Here is a 21264-nt window from a genome sequence, read left to right as displayed (position 1 = left end):
AGAGTTTAATTGTGATAGTGTGGTGTTAATGACAAGCTTTTACAGAAGGAGAAAAACCAAACCAGAAATGTAAGAAAAAATAAACAATTCTTATGAGGTGCCTAATTACATACTTTGGACTAGAAATACATCTACATCATAGTAAATGCACAGAAAATAATGTTCTTCTAACTGCATAATTGCTTTAAATATAGGGTTTAATAGCAGAGCTTATAGCATAAAAATTTCTGATTATAATATTTGTGGCATCAAGGACAACCTAGATGAAGCTGCTTGTCTTTACTGAAACTTCATTTGTGTTACAATGGAAAGTTATACAGATTAACTGCTAGCCATTATTAGAGTCTATGTAGTCATCATTTAACCTGACACTTGCCTATATTATTCCTTGCTAATTGCATTGCAGTAATAAGGTGTACGCACAGAGACGATGTGCAAGGCAGCTGGGTTCTGAACAATTTTAAATTTACGGTTTCCTTTCAGTACAGGTCAGTGTGCCTGGCGCTAGGAATGCAGCAGGGGCTGGAAAAGAAAGACAAGCTGACGGTGCTTCAAGGGCAGCTCAAAGATGATAGTACAACAGCCGCCTAATTTTGGACTTCAAAGCATCACCGTCCTGACTTTAAACCAGCTACAAAGGAAAGCAGCCTACAGACAGAGTCAGGATTTACGCCACAGCTTGGGGATACATGGGCCAACAGGAGGTGCACTCCTACAGGGATCCCTCCTCTTCTCCAACTCCTGGTTGTACCCAGCCTGTCCGTACCAGCCGTAGCTACTGTGAATACAGTGTTTATGCCTTTCTGTTAAATCAAACAGAGCTGCTAATATGATCCAATGCACTTACTTCCTATGACTAAAGCTATAAAAAGTCTTCACTGATGCAATCTGAAGTAACTATAAGTACTGAGATGCATTTTCTGGAGGCGAACCCTCTCTGAATTTGCCTCTGTTCTGCTGGTGTCCCTGTCGTTTTAGTAGTACTAACAAAATCAGACCTTTGTTTTAGAGAATGGTCAGCTGGAGAAATAAATGTTAAAGGCAATGAAATGAGCTTACCCAAAACACAAAAGGCCTCCTTTAGAAAAAGCAGGGGAAATATAAAGAGATGAGAAACTTCTCGCCTCAAATGTGTATCCAGAATCATCCGGTTCTTACTCATGTTTTCATACCAGAATAGCAGCAATAGTTCAGATTTTCTTTACAGCAAAAAGAATTCAGTTATTTGAGGCAGTTAGGGAAAATCACAGCTCTCGCCACCGCTCTGAGCGCTACTGCTGAACAAGATAGCAGAATGCAATTTGACTTCTCTGCAGCCATTGCAGCACTGCACATAAAAAAGAGCCTGTAGTATAAATGCTATGCTGTGGAGTGGCATTTTCTCCATTCCTCATCTGATTATTTTATGATTTTATTAATTATAACTAATCTCAATACAGTGCCTCATTAAATGAACAGACAATCTGGAGTTATTGACAAATGATTGTGTGGCACGTTTGGATAATCAATTACAGTAATATCCCATGAAGTGACAGTGAAGTTAAATGGATTGAAAACACCACTCCTCATGGGCTTCCACAGTCTTGTGGTTTTGGATGTCAACCATGAGAAACCCCTGCTTTCTGAGAAGGGCAGTGCTGGGCTTCCACTCCATCCCAGAGAAGGCAGTAAGCAGACCTGGGTCAGACAGGTGCCTGGCCTTCACTGTTAACTCCTGTATATAAACCAGTGCCCAAGTGGTTACATCTGCGCTGCTGGGGGGCTATCGTCCCATAAAGGAGAGACTGTACCACCTAGTGCAAGCTTCCCAGCTCAAGGATTTAGCTAACAAACCCCAGGAAATATCCATATATTTCACTATCCCTTCTATTAATTTATTTACTAGCAAACGGCTTAATCTATTTCATTAGTTACTGTATAGCATGACTAGTACTAACAGTCTAGTAAAATACTGGTTACCAAGTAATCACAAAAAATACTTATCCATTACATTGCGTGTGACAACACTTCTCCTCAACTTGCAATCGAAGGAGTTAGTCCGTACTATAGTATAGGATTTAATACCCCAAAGCCCACATAGCTCACTCTGTGCCATGGCAGGGGATGATTTATTTTACAGGGAACTGGAAAAATGCATTGTATGATATGGATGTACTTGAAAAATACCGGCCAAATAAAATAAAAATAATGGAAGGGGAAAACAGTGTTTTTAAATCCTGACAAGCTGTTCTTATGAAGACTTAGTCATTAGAATGCCATCATATTAAATATGGATATTTATGCATATGTACATTAAATTATAGATCAATAAATGTACCGTTTCAAAAGATACAACTTCTTCCTTTGTTATTCTGCAGATTATTTTGTGGAATTTGGATCTGAGGAACTGTGAGGTTATTTTTTAAGAATCCTTTTGAGAGATCAGAAAGGAGTAATATTAAAGGGAAGTATGTGTACACGCAGTGGGTTTGATCCTCCTCTGAGAGTAAATCAGAAAGAAGCACATTGTAAAGCCAACGTAAATGAGGGGGAATATCAGGCCCTTGAAATCAGAGCCAGACTACTTCCAGAAATGTTAAGACTGGGAGAAGGCAAATATAGATCGCACTACCATATACTATTGAATACAGTATTAATAATGAGTGAAATAATTTTTATTATTATTTGCGTGCATTACAGTAGTGCCTTAAGGCAGCGTGCAACATATAGCAACCAATTATTTTTTGTCCCAGCCATGCCCAACCTGAACAGCAGGCCCTCGGTGCAACAGAAGGCACCTTGTCATTGTCTGCCCTTTGATGTAGGGGAACAGAAGGAAACAGAGGGACTCGCCTGCCAGACTGGCACGGGAGGCTTGGGAAGGGGCGCCTGGATCGCTGTAGTTACTGGATATCGTGTTTAGCCACGGACCGTCAGCCGTGTACGGTGCTCGATGCCTTCGGTCCCGTCACGTGCCACTCAGCTCACAGCAGCCCTGCGGCTGCTTGGGCGGAGAAAAGATAATTTCATCGATTGAATTCTTGCAGCACGAACTGGCAGAAAGACCACACCACAGGACAGCATGCTGGTCAGGTGCAGCTGTGGGGTGGGGGTGGACAGGACTACCTGGTCTTTTCTACAAAGTTCTATTTTCCTTCTCAGCTGAGAAGTGAAACTGTCAAAAGAATCAGTGTTGTCCTGCCTTTTAAGGCTGGAATCTCCTCTCAGCCAAAATAATTTATTCCAATTGTCAAAGCTCATCAGACTCTCAGCATGAGTCTTGCATAAATGGATTTATTCCTGGCTGTTTCATTTGCACACTCCATGAAATTTTTTTCCACCTATTTAATTTCATCAAGACTTTTTTTCACAGAGATTAGTAAACTTGCTGCAAGAACACTGTAATGTGAAATACACTATCTCTTTCCTATATTCCTGTGGAAAAAAATAGGGTAAACCACAATATGCTTTAATAATTCATATGCTTAGAAAAATTCCCGATTTAAAATGCTGTTCCTGAAATGGGAACAATATGGAAGCATATGATAAATAAAGCAATAAAGCCACACTTACGGGTAACAGATAATAAAGTCCTGCCAACTTGGATATGCATTTCCTGTTTAAAAACTCCCGTGCTAAAATTCACAATATTCAGTAGTCTACAGCAGCGGCGTAAAATACTCCCATGAAACTGCCGTGTCTGGGAATATTACTATGGCGTCATCGTCATTGCTTTTCTAAATCAAGTGCCTCTCTGCTGCAAGAAAACTCATCAGGTGGAGAATGTGATGAAGACACCACTGCAAGGGCACAGGGCTCAGGAAACCTCACTGCGTGTCCCTTTGGCCGGTTTGCATCGCGTGCAGCTCCCAGGGCAGGGCCGGTGCAGGGAGGGGGTCAGCCCCCTGCCCACGCCTTGCGGGCACCCACAAGGGCTTCAGCAGCAGCGCATCCTCTGAAGCCTTCTGGGCTTTGCACCACAGCAAGAAAAGGGCTTTAAGTCCAGAGAAAACAAGCAGGACCAATGCAATCCTCCTCTGCTGTCATGCACATTTCGTTTTTCATTTAAGAAATTTATTTATTTCCAAAGTTTTCACCTCTGGGAGACAACCAGCTTGAAAATATGAAGAATTAATACATAAAGACTAAAGTTTAATTCCACGAAGTAGATTATAGCTTATGGTGGACGCTGTATATCATTTGTATTTGCTTGGAAAAAGAAGATTGTTTCTGTAATAGCCTGAAGCACATCCAGAAGGGGAATGGAAGCAGAGCTGCCTCGGCAGCTGACACAATCAGACAGCTATTTTCAAAAGCCTGTGAAGATTTTACACCCTCCAGTAGGCTGAGGCTAAACAGGATTTGTCAGAAGCAGGAGCAGGTAGCAAGATAGGCTTTGTCAAAAGCAGAAACGATGCTGGAGTGGTATTGGCCAAACCCATTAGTCTTTACAGGCTGTTCCTGTCAGTGTTGTGCCTTTGAAACAGCCAGTCTTCAAATTAATGTTTTCCAATGAGCTGGCCTTTGGGCGTCAAAGAAACAAACAAATTAATCTGAAAGAACGAGCCTGTCTTGAGACACTGATAAATCTGTTATGACAATGTAAGGCTTATTAAACACTGAGAAATGTATTTCCGTAGCCTCTGGGTCAAATGCAAGTTTTAAGGTTAATAGAGGAAATCAACATTTAAAAAAACATCACATGGACTACTTTTTTTTTTTTGTATTCTGCTTTTGACGAGAAATTAATGATTCAATACACTTAATTCCAAAACATGATGCACGTAATGAGGTCTTATCCAAATAATATAATATTTTGCGCTATAGGGACATAACTGAAATGGAGTAACATAGTTGATGCTAAGATTTGAGAAACAAGGGAGTCCCAGGTTTTCTCATATATTGTTGTTCATCTCTTCCTGAACACCAGCACTGGCTTGCCTTCATGAGCTCCATCAGTCCCAGGCACAACCTCTACTCTGGCTGCACGGACATGAACGGTGGGACAGCCAGAGCGTATTGCAGGGTGCTTCGCAGAAGGGGAAAGCTGAGCAGTGCTGTTGATGATCACGACGTGCTACAGCCAACACGGGTGGAAGCACAGGCACTGCCTACACGCAGGTTTTCCTCAGCAGCAGCTGCAGTTTCAGCAGAGATTTTTCATGCTATTTGTGGCGCTAGAGAAAGATTCTTCTGAGTTGAAAGGTTTTTGCAGGGGGCAACGGTACGACTTGATCTGCTATACTCTGGAGGGTTTCTTGGGCCAAAAAATCTCTTGAGTTTTCTTCAAGTGAAACTTCTCCCACTGTGGATATTCAGAGAAAGAAACAGACACACACAGATATGTGTGAAAACCCCCACACGATCTATTGCCACAGCCTGAAGAACTCATCAGGCGGAAAAGAGTTACCCAGTCCACAGTCCTCATCCTGCTTCCTTTCAAAGTACCTCATGTTGCTTAAGCAACTGCCTGGTGGGACAGAAACTCGGTCGCCCACGTCGCCTTGCCGGTGGGTTTCTGTCACTGTGAATCATGCTTTCAGGCAGTAAGGGGAAAGACTGTTAATTTTCTTGTACTAAAAGGTATGTGCTTAATGTACCTGGGGTCTCTCTGCGAGAGCCAACGGTGCCAGGCAGGCTTCGGACTGACCTTGATGCTCCAAAGGAGAGCTGACCCGCCGGCTTGAAGGCCCCCCAAAAACCTTCCCTGTCAGGGGGCGTCAGCCGATGCTGCCCTCCCGACCCCCAGCGGGCACGGACATGTGAAGAAACTGTGTGGGAAAGCACTTGCTGCCCCTCAAACCCAGGGTAGACCTCCACAGACAACGTGGAAGCTAAAAAAGGCTTTTATGGTCTTAAGACTCATTAGTTTCACTAGGTTTTTTAGTCTCATTATTCATTTAAAAGGTCACGATCTAATATCTACTATTAGGGAATTTAAACAGAATAGCTCTTTTAAGTGTAAAAGGGATAGTCTTATGACCTTGTTCATGCTCAGATGGGCAAATCCAATTCACTCCTTTACACGTGCATCGGTTCTGGAAAATTAGCTGCATTTTGGCACTACCAGTGAACCTCTGGTCAGTACACACAACTAAATACGGCAGAAATGCTGGATGCCATCGAGACCCATGGAGAAAATATTTCACATCTTTCTTGGGCCAACTTTGGCATCTTTCACGTCACCATTGGGAAGCAGTAATGCAGTTCTAGCACACAGTGCAGCGGGCACAGCCCCATTTCGCAGGCACTGGCTGACAAACGCCCACACGAGCCAACTTCACGCCAGCTGTTCGAGTGTAAGAGGAAGGGCAGCGTACCGCTTTGTGGGGGTTAACACCAAAGTATATTTTCCCATTTCCTACGCCAGCAGGTAGGCTTCCCAGCCGGAGCTCGCTGTTGCCATGGCTACATTGCCAGCCGTCCCCAAGTCAGCTAGCTTAAAGCTAATTTGGATAAACCTGCATTAGCTGCAGACATTTTAGTGACTGTGGTGTAGACATATTCATAGCAACGAAGGGTTTTTCAGAAAGATTTCAAAATAGCCGTGTAATCCTTCTTTTAACTATCTGCTGGCACCGTCACGCTGATGGGAAGGGGCAGGTGCTGGCAGGCAGGGGTGGGTGACTGCCCCCAGCAAGCCAACATGCAAGGGAGCCCTGCCGGCAGCCTGGCCTGGTCGGGCCTGGTCTGACACAATGGTATAGGCAACCCCAGAATGGGGGGAATTTAATATCTTTAAAGCTGCATTTTGTTTTCTGTATGTTTTTGTTTGTTTTTTCAAGGGTAGAGCTTTGTATGAAAAGAACTGGTTTCTGTATATTTCTGGCACCGCAGAGCTTAATTTTCCTTTTCTTTAAAAGTAATTCTTTATGGTCATACAAAAAGAAGGTAACTTACGTTATTACTATACAGAGAAATTAAACTGTTAGACACAAATTAAATTTTAGGCACAAACAAAACTATTATTCAATCTGTCTGTATCTGACTTTCCTTTTCTTCCCACTTTATCTTCTCTAATCCTGGAATTAGCATACCAAAGCACTAAGTAACAGCGTCCTATCATTCCCTTACCTGCTACGCACCGCATTTGTACTCATTTCAGCACTAAGCTATCTCTATAGCCTGAAAAATCACTTGACATTGCATATATTCAGGTTGCACTCCCTTGGAAATAAATAATTTATTGCTACCTATTCTATAAATATCCTCAGCACGAGTCATTCAATAACCATAACGGTAAGCTGCTTTAATTAAAGAAGAGACCAATGGTCTCAACTGTAGTATAACGTCTCTTAATAGAGTGCCTCAACAGCTACAACATAGTGCTTAAATAAGTTATCGTCTCTCTTCAGAGTGAAATATTTTCAAATAAAGCCTACCTGGAAGTGCATTTCCTTCCAAATGATTATACACCTGGATCGACCCCTGCGCTCGTGCTCACTGAAACTACCCCAAAAGGCAGAGCTACTACTGGCTCTTTTGATGGGTCGTAGGGCACTGGGGAGACCCTCCCTCTACCCACAAATTTCCTGCTGCCACGTCCAAATGAATTTGAAGACTTTGAAGACTGAAAGCTGCTTGGCAATGTTTCCAAGCGGTCAATCTTCTGTACGCTGCGCTTACAGAAATCAACTGCCTTCCTCGCTCATGACAGACTGTTCACAGACACCATCTCAGCTACAATTAACACAAGACTGAAAAAAAAAGGAGGTGCTAAAACCCACTACAGAGCTGCTCCTAAACCCGGGTGTCAGACGTGAGTTGAACTCGCGTGAGGAGGTAAGATGCGGATTGCTCTACACAGCACATTTCCAACACCCTGAGAGGGAGTTAATGCATAACAGCTGATGGACTTTTCAAGCTACATCCCTACTTACCACACAGCTTAAATGTGTGGATGCAGTTAAGAAATTAATTAATTCACCTCCCTGGAAATTCCTGAGGCAGTGTTTGAATGTGTTCTAAAGTCCTGAAATGGTAAGATCCCTAAAGGGCAATGACAGTATGAAAGAAAGGAATGAACGATTTGGACACTACCCCTTCATGCTTAAGAGCCTAGAAAATACTGAAGTTTATTTTAAGGGTAGAACAAAAATTTGTAACTCTCCTTCCAGTAAACAGGAGAACTTCAAGTAAATGTCAGCTGAAACACAGATGGTGTCTCCCTCAGAAACAGATTTTTGCTGTAATGCAGTTTGCTCAAATATCATGACTAGTTAATCTAGCTACTAATGTGTATGTACTTCATGAGTCTCACCTTTGCTACTACTCAAATGCCTTACTTTCTACATTTTTAAATTCATACTGCATGCCAAGTTTCTATAGCTGTCCATTGATTTTATGCCCATTTAATTTTTATTAATACTTTCCCCCTTCTTATTATCACTATCGAGTAACGTCCTTTACTGCCTATACAGCTTTATATTTGCACCTCGTTCTGCAAATCGGTCAACAGGCAGAATTTTACAACTAGAGGGTGCTGGAGGACCATAATGTGACATGGTATGCAAAACTCTCAATGACCTTTAGTGGAAAGAAGAAAAATAAAATAAATCAATTATTACTGCTCAGTAGGACAAGTTAATATATTCCAAGGTAATACAAATACTGCAAGTATGTAGTGTAAGTAAAAAGAAAATTAATACTTTATAGCTCATATTGGTTTATTTTAAATTTTGTTTCAAATTTGCTGTTAAACTGCTTCTGTCCTTAGTTTTTGTGCTGTAATGAATGAAAAGCCTTTATTGTAACAATACACATTCCTTTTGCTTCCTTTTTTTTGTGAGCTGGAAAGCAATTACAGTGTATTATTGATTAAATGTTTCATGATAAAACACAAAAGCCATCAAGTAAGCAGGAAAGCAAGAAGGAACAAAGAATAATTCAACAATAAAACCTATAATTGAGATTATACAGATAGAATGTAGACATTAATTACAGATAAATCATTTAAGAAGAGTTCTAACAAGAAAATTATCTTCCAAAATTCATACATTTTCCAACATAAGGTAATTATTTTCTTGCCTTCCAGTACTGTAAGAAAAAATACAAGTATGAGAATAAATAATATCTATAAATATAGCACTCTCTACATATAAAAATTACCCCTCCCTAACTTCCTCTCTTTGACTTATCCTTATTGCTTCTTAGAGTCTCTGACAATTCTGTACATACCTGCAACAGACAGAAATATTGAAACTTTGAACTAGACCTTAAAGACATAATTTTTTCCCTGCCCGGTTCAGTGTGGCTCAGTAATATTTGGGATTTCCCTTCCACTTCCTTGGATCGGAAAAAAATCCAAAGGACAAACTGTGGCCACCTGGCAAAGTGGTTCCCTGCAGTCTCCACAAGAAAGACGGTGGCAAGCGCATGACCATGTTCTGAAGAGCAGATCTCTTCAACCCAACACGACTCATCGCAACCAGGCTGTTGATCGCAAGGTGGCAGAGGTCAGCAGAAACCCTGGCCACAGCAGATCCACAGCTGCCCCGCGAAGCCAGGCTGGCACGCTTCGCTGTTCCTGGGTTCCCACTTTTGACCTTCTGGTTGCACATCCTATGTGGACAATGTTCACATGGTGGGCAAGACCCAAGTGATCCAGCAGTGCCCCTGTGGCCTGCATTGGCTCAACACATCCTGGGTGAGCCAGAAATTTAGCCCAAGTGGGTTTTTGCACTATGGAAGGTTTCACACATTTAATTCAGGCCCCTCCTAGCATAGGAGGAGCCAATAAACCACTATAATTCCTTTAATAAATTGCCAAGTTAATGAGAACTGTCTTATTTTCATATTTTAAGTAACTGTGGTGCCCCAGCTTTACAAGTGGCAAGAAAAGTTACGTTTCTCTATGGCACACTCTCAAGGGAACACACACTACTCCGATATCTACCTACAAGCAGCTTTCTTTTGCCTGTGTTTCACCTTGTGACTTGCCCTTACGAAGGGACGTGCCTGGCACACACAGGAGGCCACAGGTCCTGCCCTACGCGCCCTGAGGAGATCACGTTTAGGTAGTCTCCATCTCATAGGGTTTCCTCTGCTAAATGGAGAGCAGCCTCCTATTGGAAGAGACTGACCACACATAGGACCTTATTCTCCAAAAAGTAGCAGCCAAATCAACGAGTTGGTGAGGGCAGCCATGAATTAACACAGAGGCACAAGGGCTCATGTCATATTTTATGATCTTTGGACATGTCTTCATTTCTACTGGTGGCTAGGTGTTAGGTTAGCTTTGGTCATCCGTGCTACAACAGACAAACAAAAAAATTGTAACTATTGACGAAAATGGGATTTCATCTTGACAACAACTGGTTTGTTTAAACTGAAAGCTTTCAAGGGGATAAACAAAACAAATCAAGTAAGATGTATCCAATGCAACCACAACAAAAATGTGACATGTACTGCAGGGTTGCCAGATGCTACAGAAGGTAAGCCAGAGGACAGAGAAATGTAAAAAAGTATAACATAACCTGATACTGAACTGCACCTTGTGATGTTTCTCCAAAACTCCTGATACTTCTAGTCTAGAAAGTGGCCTGTTTGGTTTTGACCTATTGTATCTAGTTTGTGCCTAAGGAAACAGTAGTCAAAATTTGGCCCAATATTTTATTGTCAGCATATTCTCACACACTTAAGTGTGCCTCCTTGATGGATACAGTTGTTGGGGTTTCTTTCCTAAATAAGCTGATTTTACAAAATTAGTAATTCTCTGATCTTTATTTTTTCACATAGACAAGATCAGCTTGTTCAATGCTGCCTTCACTTACCAAGTCTAAATAATGTGAATTACATCTTAGCTTTTTCTTCAACAGTGCCATCTAAAATTATACAGTAACAAGATGTTTGGTTTTTTTTTTTTTCCCCTCTGGAAGTCAGCAGAAAAGCTGTTAAATACTACATATACTAGAATACTGATTTTAATAATACTCAACGTGCACATCAGTTTCATCGTCAGAAACACTTTAAATCTCTGTATGTTACTAATAACTGAGGAGCGTTATTCAGCTTTATAATGTAGTATGCATTGTCCTTCATATATATTCCTAAAGCAGGATGTATGCTGTACATTTATATACAATGTTGGTCGGAGCACAGACATTGCAGTGTCATGCTTTCATTCACGTTTCAGATGCCATATGTTCAGTACAATCGCATGGCATCAAGATGCAACATACTGCTTTGCAAATGCAAATAATTTCACACAGTGGCCTTCATGACTGGGAAGGGGTAATGAAATGGGATATATTTTACACATATGAAAAAAATAAATAAAAGGTTTATCATAAATATATGGACCAGTATATGACGTTGAAGAACAAGAAGCAAAAAGGGAACAGTGCTCTTGCATAAAGATCGATTCTCTTTGCTGCTGATGGAATGACAGGCTTGGGAGGAGGAGGCTTCTTGTTGTTCTTGGCTTGAGATTTCCCGAGCCCATTGTTGACTTCAATGGGCTTCCCATAACAGTCATAATTCGATAATTCAAAATCCCTTGGCAAGCTTCCAACGATGCTGAAATCATTGGATCTCAGATCAGATTTCGAAGTGCAAACTTTTTTGCATCTGGTCTCACCAACCTATGAAATAAAGAGTGAGGGGAATCATGATCTACTCACCATATTTCATTAACAAACTTAATGCAGCTGCTAGAGAACACCGCAAACAAACATATAGGAAATTACTTGTTGATAGGGATACATCACATCAGCCTAATTTGCTGAATGGCTGCATTATAAAGTACTTAAGGATGATCAGTCAATCATATAAACTAATCCAAACATTCATAATTGTGTAATTTTTCATGCACAGGGTGCCTCATGCTGTGCAACCTGCTATAGTTAGACTCAATTTTAAGATGATAGAAGGGGAAAGAATATTTCTGTAGAGAGTATTTCTGGAAATCAGTTCTGTGCAGAACCTGCAGGATAGATACTATTCAATATTTACATTTTTCTGAGGCCTGGAAGCTGTAGTCAGAATTAACCCTAAAATTCAGCGTTTGCTGCAACAAAGCCGATTCTGGTTCTACATAGTAGCCAGCTCAAGACCCTTTATGTCACCCTAGGGTGACCACCTCACACAGTGACAAGGCTCAGGCCAGACAATTGTACTGGCACAGAAAATGTACAAGAAAAAAAGTATTTGGTGCCCTTCAAACTCCAGTGTTTTGGAGGGGGTGGGGGGGAAGTTCCTATATTCCCTTCCTTGGATTTTATACACTTTCTATTTGAGGTACAATAAATCCCTAGGAGGACCAGCCCCACACCGTTCAAGGAGCCTGAATGGATTTGGGGAGAACTGACAAGGCTTTGTGACTTGGGTAAATGATTCCCAAAGTTTTATTTCAATTAGACTAATTTAATGTAAAGCAAGGGAGAAAAAAAAAAAAAGGAAAAAAAAAGAATACAGGTTATTAAACTGATCTGCATTATTAATAATGCCATTTGTTGACATATATAACCTGAGAGTGAGTTTGAAAAAATGCCGGTTCACAAATCAGGTTATACACATGGGCAACTAACATTAACCTAAGTTTCACTACGGGTTCCTGGAGCCACCGATCCACTAAAATTTGATTCTTCCAAAAGCTGCCCGTCCCTCCGTCCCAGCAGCCCACCTCTCCTCCGCAACGCCTTCGGGCATTTTACTCTCAGCTCTCACCACCTCTGGCCTTCTGCAGTCTTAGGCTGATAGTTTGCAATATTTGCATCATCACATTTTGTAACTAAAATGATAATAGTGAGATGCAGTACCAGACTTAAAGATGAATAAAAAACTTTCTGGAGAATATTATTAGCTTCTCTATGACAACTGCCAAGGTAACTGGGATGAAAACAACTGGGGCAGTCAGGAAAAGACCTGAACTTTGACTGGGGCTTTTACTCCAGTTACTGACAATGCTGATTCTGGCACCAGGTGGAAGAGAAGCATGGCACTATTCCCTCAGCAAAGAGCAGATACGCTTCCCCAGATCTGCCAGGCTTATGGCTGAGGAAAACTCAGTTCTGAAACCAATGCACTAAAACTTAAGGTGCATGTTACACAATAAAATCATGATTCCAGGTTGTAAAAAGGAAAAACCAGACAGGTGTTTCATGACAGTAAGGCAAAACTATACACGCAATTTCCTGCAACTGTTTCCCAGTCAGCACAGAACGGACAGCCTGGGTTGGTGTTCAGCACTGTAGCAGCTGGGGCAAACTGTCCAGTAAGGTGGTGACTGAGACACGTGTGAACATGATTATTGCGTGACCCTGAGTGATGGGGGGCTGTCAGTGAGGGATCTGAGAAGTTCCTTCCAGTGGGATCACACCCAGTGATACGGTTCATACAGACACAAAGCAGAGCCTTGTGCAACAGGAGGGTAATGTGCAGGGCTGGGGTGCATGTGAACTGAAGGGTCACAGGAATTTTACATTTTTTCCCATGGTCAAACCCAGTAAGATTTAGGAAGGCCATCACAAGAAATAGAAACCTATATGAAATTCTAAGCCTCCTTTTAGATTTGCAAACTTGTAGCCCATTCCTCATACTACCAGCGACATACTGTGTGACTCCGCAACACCAGTCATAGCCTAAGCACTCTCATTTACAACACAGAGTATTTCTGCTCCGACGGCAGTATCTAAAGTGCTCCCCAAAAAGCTGTTACAAGTCGGTTCCCATCCACTCCAGGACAGAGAGCTGAGGGAATGGTGTCCAGGTCACCTCTGCATTATAAGCAGGGGACTGCTGGCAGCGTGTTCACACCGAGCGCCGCTCAGTTTAGTGTCAGCTGGAGCACTGACTGATCAGGGTGACACGATTTCCCTTGTAACAGCAACCGCATTTTTCATTAATAAGTATATGTTACTTCTAAAAATAATTTCTTCCATTTCCCCAGGTTTACAAATCTAATGTGCTCCTGTTTCCTACATTCAGTTGCTGCCTAGCCATAGTTTTCAATTTCTTCTCATACATCTCTTCAGCTTTCCAGTATTTCTGTTGTTTTAATCTAAATTCGTTTCAGTTGACCTACAGCTTTCCTTAAGCAAAGTGAGATAATATACATGAAAAATAGTGTATCTGCTTTTTATTCATCCTGCCTTGTGCTAGAAGCATAATGATATTCCTGAATTTTACCAAAGGCTACAGGAACCATCTCTGTGGAAAATGATGCCACAGGACTTGATTTTAGAGGATTTTAGAGTACTACGCTGAAGACTCGCAGAGAAAGTAAAACGTTGCTAAATGTTACATCGTTTTGACTTCATCCTGACACAGAACATGGCCCTGGAAAATATTTGATATCATTTGCCTTGTCCAGCATCACGACCCGTGGGGCAGACCCAGCCCACAGGATGCTTCCACCAGATCGATGGCTTCTCCCCTGCAGGGGACAGGGAGCCGCTGTTTGGGAAGGGAAGGCTGCTGGAATACTGCTGAGCCCCCCCATGTCCCCAGTGGCACTGGGCAGCTGCTCCTCATCCCTCGGGCGCAGGGGTGGGGGGGTCAAGGAGGGCACAGGAAGGCAATGTGGCTCCTGAGGCTTGGCCCAAACCACAGACCCAGTTCGTCTCAGGACTGGGCTACCTTGTTGAGGTCTGGTAAGTTGAACAGGCCACCTGCCTTTCGATGAAGAGCTCAGAAGTACCTAAAAATGGCTCCCAGAAGCCAGAAGGCCCCTTGGGATGATCCCTTGACAAAGCCGAGGCAGACCGCTGCTGGCTGCCAAGCTCAGCACCTGCTGCTGCTGCTGCAACGGGGCCGTACCCGGTTGAGAAAGCCTTTGTTTGCCGAGTTCAGGGAATAATGTGGTAGGAAATTGGGGAAAGAGCAGAAGAAAGAAGTGCTGCCTGCACATGCAGACTGGCAGGGAGGGAGAACTAACTCCCCATCGTCGCCTCTCCTGCTTCTGGTGCTCCTCATCACTCTCCACATTTACTGCCCAAACTTGTTACACTAGATTTTCCTTTAAAAACATCCAGGATGGAGAATTTTTTCCATGACCTTGTTCCCCACAAACATATGTACCTTATTTCTAACCTGAATTTATTTGGCTTCAATTTTCAGTCACGAGGCATGACTATAGTTAGCCTGATTAACTGCTGGTACTTACAGATGGTAACAAATATAACCTTGATTTTGCATAATTCAAATGATGTAACCAGGCCGACACACAAAGCCAAGTCAAATGTTCTTAAAGAGTTTCTTTCCTCCACATCATTACCTCTGTCAAGCTAGTTTGTAATCTTTTTAAAAAAATAGTTTGATTAAATCAATAAACACACAGATCAGCTTTAATTTCACTGACCCATTTAAATTTATTAGCTAACATGGGGCTGAATTATGAATAACATTAATGATAATTAATACTTATGAATAATAATTATTAGTCAGCCCCCTGTTAGCTATGCAATATTTTCCACTGATTGATGTCAAGCTTATAATTATGCATGTTATGCCACTTAGCCTTTAAAAATACTGGCACAAAGTTAGCTTCTTGCTGTCTTTTGGAACCTTCCCAGTTTTAAAGGATTTATTAAAAAATCAACATCAATTTTCCACAGCACTCATGGACCAGCTCTTAAAAAAATCCTAGATGCAACTTAAGCTGAAATATCAATTGTAAAATGTCTATCTTTAATAGCTACTGTTTAACATCCTTGTTAGCTACTGTCAATTAAAGCTATTTCATCATCTGATTGACTACATCTGGCTTTCCCCCAAACACAGAGCAGAATATTTGTTCAACACTTTTGCCTTTTCTGCTAATTTCTGATACTTACAGCATCTCTACCTAGCATTGGATCAATACTCTTAGAACCGGTTTTTGTATTCTGGCTATACATGCAGATAACTTCCTGTTGCCCTTAATTATGCTTAGCCATAAATCCCTTTTGTTACCTACACCTATTTTCTGGATTTCAATTTACACTGATTACTACTAACTTATCCATTTGCCAGTGAGAAAAAAAGAGAAATGCTTGAAGCTGGGTATGGTTTTCCATCTTTGGGAATTTGTTTTCAGTTGTACTGTTGTTGTTTTTTTTTTTTTAAATTAGTATTGCTTTCCTTCTGATCTGTAGCTGTTTTGAATGTTGTTCTATAGCTCACCAGCATCATTTATACTTTTTGTATAAATTCTTCCACCCAGATGAGAAAAAAGAGTTTTCAGATTTGTGAAATATCTCCTTTCACAGCTCCAAAAGTACCAGAACTCGACTAAATTTGTTTTGTGCAAATAGAATGAAGATCCTTTCCAACTGACTGTTCATCCTGTGATCAAGTCCTCTTTATCTGTCAGGATGAAGTGCAATATAAAACGCCTTCATTTTGGATTCAAGAATTTTTGAGAGCAGAAGTGGGATTGCCCATAATTTCTAGCAAAGCTCCAAACATGCTGTAGCTCTGGCAGCCTCTCCGGCTCAGCATGCATCCCTCAGGCTGAAGTGCCTCCCGACTGTACCGCCGCATCCTCTGCCCTACACAGCACATCCTCTCTGCCCTAAAACCTTCTCCCCTGCTGCACCCAACCTCTTTGGCATGCAGATCCGGCACCAGTGCTGCCAGTGAGTAAATCTTCCACACAGGATGAAGGAGGAGTTTTCTAACAAACTCTCATTAATCTTTCCTGCACTTGTTTTGTGCTCCTCTCTTGCTCTTGCCATAACGATAGATGTAGAACATCAATACAGTAATGACTGTTTAGTATCAGTGTCTATCCAGACTGAGTGTATTTTCTGGTGCGGCTCAGCAGGAATTTGCTACCACATTCCAAATATTCCTTGCAAAGTACCGCGCAAAAAATATTTATACATAAAGTAGCACAGAATCACGGCATAGCTGAGGTTGGCAGGGACCTCTAGAGACCATCTAGTCCATCCCCCTGCTCAAAGCAGATTGCTTGGGGCCTTTTTACACCGGTGTGTTGAATTATCTTCAAGGATGTATACGTGAGTCACTAGAGCAGAAAGTACCTACTCTGTACCTGAAATGCTGTCAGAAACTATTAAAATAGGCTGCAGCCTGTGGTTTTGTGTACAAGGTAAAATGTAAACTGGTTTTCTGGTGGTTCTACATGAAAAAGCTGAGTCTGGAGTGCCACTTGAGGGGAAAAGACAATAGGGGAAGGTAGGTCACCACAGGTCATCACCACTGGTCAGGTATATTGTGAATTGGTAGAGATGAACATAACTCATATCAGGTTTCAGAGAGGAGATGTGGCTCTGGCAAGATAAGGCACTACTTCTTTTTAAAAATAACTGGGTTTAGAGCTGTTACCACCACTTGCATAGCACTATTCATCATCTGCCAGAGACATTCTTTTAGCAAATGTTCTCTCCAGCCATAAGCACATTATCTGTGGGAGACAGCTTCTATAAATGGGCTTGATGAAAATGTGACTATTCAAATCGAGGGATGCTGTTAGAGTTAACAGTGCGATCTCTCCCTGTAATCGCACCACCAGTGAAAGCAAAAGAAACTGATTCGTCTTCAGAACATTTCCCTTTTCGCTTGTTTTTCTCACTGTATGATGTTGCATTGCTAGGAAACACACTCAAACTCCTACTGAGGATTCCCAGTAAAAAGCCAGTGCCAGCAGTTACCACCAGTTTGCATAATCTTCTCCTCTGCTTAGAACAGCTTCTAATTGCAGCCGCTAGGAGCTAAGGGAGCCAAACTGTACTTTCTCATGGTGTCTCGCCTGTAAATGCATAGACATTGTCAGTCCTAGAAAAAACACATCAGAAGTGCTTATGTTGAATTTTCTCTTTTTTCCCCTACAGAATCAGGGTGATCTTGCCAGATGGACCACTTGACTTTAATCAGACAGTCATATCTGCAAACCTCTGGGCTTAAAATGGCACTGACATTTCAAGGGTTTTTGTGGGAGGGGGCACGAGTCACAAAGCATGGACTTGGAAATGTGGCGTGTGCTGGCAACATACAGCTTTTACGTCAGCCAGTACCCAGGATGTGGTGGAGAGGAGACGCAGCTATGCATCCATGGAAGCTTTGCTCCATCTTTGGGTGACTGGCAAATTGTGAGTACCGTTTTCATCCTGCCACCTTCACTGTCGCTGCTGGTGACTATCAGTCACCGTCACTGACTCTACTGACACAGTGCCAAAAGCACTTTCTGCTGGAAACTTCCAGGTGGACCCTTGCAGGTTCTGTCACAGGAGATCTCTTGTCCTCACCCTCAATTATGAATGGCATCAAGTTTTTAATGTTTAGGGTATACTGAAAAGTTGATCCCTTTACCCAATTTCATGCCATAAAAGAGGAACAACAGCTGCTTGTATTTTTAAGTATAACCACGTGTTTTTGTTACGGCTTGCATTTTACTAATATCAAACGTGCCAAGCCTCCAGACCAGATTCCATTTTTATCTTTCACAAATAGTGCAAGCACGTAAATTGTTCCATGGGGGCTGGAACCAGGGGCACCTGTCTGTCCCACTTGCTTCTCTGCGCTCCCTGTGATCCTTCCCACACCTGGGATCTTCCTACCCCTGCAACCCCCCTGTACCTTACATACTGGCCCCTGCCCCAGGCCTCCTGCAGGGCATCACTGCTGCAATGCTGCATGGCTGCAAGAGGCAGGAAGAGTGCAACTCGCTGCTCGTGGAACGCTGGCAAACTGGTCTGGCATCAGGATTAGGGGCATTTAAAAGTGAGAAAAAAAAAAAAAAGTAGTTTCTCTTTTTAAACTTGGCTCCCCTTTAATAACTTACAGATCTGTATCACCACCATTCAGTTAATGTCTCATAATACGTAAAGTGCTTCATTTAAGCTGGAGAAACACTTTTTAACTGAAATTATTCATGCTCTCTGTTTTGCACCACTTGGAGTTTTCTGCTCCCAGGTCCTTCCTGTTGGCTCTACCTTTGAGTCCCGTCTGGTCTATCCACCGTTTCAAGCCTAGCTACAGTGAGATTGCCAGCTACAACCTCAGCCACTTTTGCCTTGGTATCACATCCTGTGTGGAAAGAGAACACTTCTATGGGATGCACCTGTGTTTCACGGATGCAGTTCTAAGTTGTCCTTTTCTCCTAAAGCTATACATTGGTTCATCTAAGTCTTTCCAGGTGTTTAGTCCAGTATTTGTTCTCTCCTCACACACAATCCCTACTCAACCCTGATGAGAAACAGCTCCTGAAGTTCTGGGACAGCACTCTGGCCTCTTTTTGTTTCATATTCTTTATGCCTTTCAACATACATTTTTTTTTCCATTACCTGTTTCTTCAATGTTTCCCTCCCTTGCATATTTGCCATATGAAAAATGCGTTCTCTACTTGATCATTACTAGGTCTGTATGGGAGCAATCCAAATTTTGTGGGGCAGGGTTAGTTTTGGATTAGGAGTCAGAGCTACCGAAAGATTTAGACCTGTTCTGTTTTAGGAGTTTAGTACAGGCTTGTCCAGGGCTGAGAACTTTCAAAGTACTCCTACCCAGTAGCTGGTTCAAAGAGGGAGTGCTCAGCTCGGCAGATTTATAGCATTCAAATACATCTAAAATCTGGCATCACTGCCCTACCACATCCTGATACCAAGTGATTCATTGGTCTGGGATCTTCTTCTATCTCAGCCTGGTGATCTTCCCAGAAATCACCAGCCCAGGACACCCTTCCTCAGGTAGGCTGTGTTTCACAGCAGGTGGCTGGATCCGAGCTGGATCACTAGCCATGAGGGGAGGAGACCACTCAGCCACATAAGGGGTCTTTTGCAGCATGCTTTGAAAAGCTTCATTGCTTTCAAAACAATGAATACATATTTCCAATATGTCTCAGTAAGCAAATGTTTTGTAACTATCTGTATAACGATCATCAGAAGCTACACACGCCCAGGACTCCGTACAAATCCAGATTGTTGTTGCAGAGGTTATAGGTATTGGAATGCTAAAGGTCTCTCATAACAAACCGGAAAGACCCTGAAAAGTGCAGGTCAAACACGAAAAGCTGGAGCTGACATTGCAAGATCATGGAGGGGGGACTGCAAGTTTTTGGAGGGCGGACTGAGGTCTGAATTGTAAAAACATTCAGCCTAGACACCTTTCATGGGGAACGTTGCTTAATTTTTGTGGATGACTCCCCTTCCTCTAAGTCTTCATATGCACTGTACACCCAAAGTTGTCTTCTTGAAAAAAGTTATTAAAAGATGAAAGGATAGCATAGGTAACAAAAGTTATGATTTTATTCTCCTTACGGCTATGACAACAGCAAGCACCTTAAAGGGTGTACCCACCAAGGAGAATCAGTAATTTAGTGATTTGATTTTGTTCACAATACTGAAAAACTGTAGTTCTTTGGTCAATCTTGTCACTGATCAAGCTGAATGCTTACGCTTAAGTACTTGAAATGGAAATAAATAGATTTGACGTTGCTCTGCTGGACTGTTACAACTACTTTGTCTCAAGAAACAGCTGAATTTTGGACCTGCAAATTGCTGAACACAAAAACATCACATTTAAGTTCAGGGGAAGCACAACTGTAGCGGAGCCATCTTTCTTTCTGCTTGGCTCCCACACTGCCTGGGCCTCAAGAATTGCTTGTGACACGAGTCAAAGCAGCCATGGGGCTGCTCTGTGCTGAGCCTGGTTGCCCAATACAGCTCCCAGGAGACTCTTCTACCAGGTGAGAATTATGGTAGTTAAGGGCACTGCTCTGCGCTACCTGTAGCTCCTCGGCTCTGGGGTAATTAGTTATGGGGCAATGCCAGTTTGATACTGGGACAGGGTTTCCACCATTCTGGCATAAAGTACTCCCTCCTTAAAGAAGCCTTAAAGTTGCATTGTACGCTACCTATATTACCACTTGGATCTGGCCTAATAGCTTTATTTTATACATCCAAATTGCTGAGTCATTGAAAACTATAAGCCAAATTCACATTCCACATATCGTAGCAGAACGATTTTCGTCTTGTGGAATAAATATCACTTAGGATTGCGGGCAGTTGGCCTGCGTGTCTGGTAACTCCTGCAGCACAAAAGGGGAGTTTTACAACACCGAGAGTTTAGCAACGTGATGGAAAACTTTGGCCTGAGTGAAGACGTACATCTTGTCTTTATCTGTATAATGAGATCTGACCCATAAACTCGATCTGGCAACACAAATGCAGGGAGTGTTTGACAGACAAACAGACCTGTCTTTTCTTTACAAATGCCAAGACTTCTGGATCCCTGGCTTCAGAGATGCTTGACATGCAATGCGCTGCAGCTGTGGCCATCCCGGGGAAAGCAATGAGCGGGGTGTTATTTGAGTAAGCTCTCCGCAAATACTGGCCGAGAGTCTTGTCC

General features: G+C 42.2%; 1 protein-coding gene across 4 annotated transcripts in view; it reads right to left on the bottom strand.

The window, feature by feature from the left end:
* Window positions 1–11082: 11082 nt before the first annotated feature.
* GLRB (glycine receptor beta) overlaps window positions 11083–21264 on the bottom strand; it is a 51153-nt gene continuing 40971 nt past the window's right edge. For all 4 annotated transcript variants that reach the window (XM_080385275.1, XM_080385278.1, XM_080385276.1 and 1 more), the window contains one exon: window positions 11083–11561. In XM_080385275.1, the coding sequence (XP_080241401.1) occupies window positions 11265–11561 (297 nt within the window). In that variant the 3' untranslated portion in view covers window positions 11083–11264. The remainder of the gene's footprint in view (window positions 11562–21264) is intronic.

This window comes from Falco punctatus, assembly GCF_963210335.1.
Source record: "Falco punctatus genome assembly, chromosome: 1".
Taxonomy (NCBI): Eukaryota; Metazoa; Chordata; class Aves; order Falconiformes; family Falconidae; genus Falco; species Falco punctatus.
Note: the sequence above shows the minus strand (reverse complement) of the source record. Positions and strands in the feature narration are given on the sequence as shown.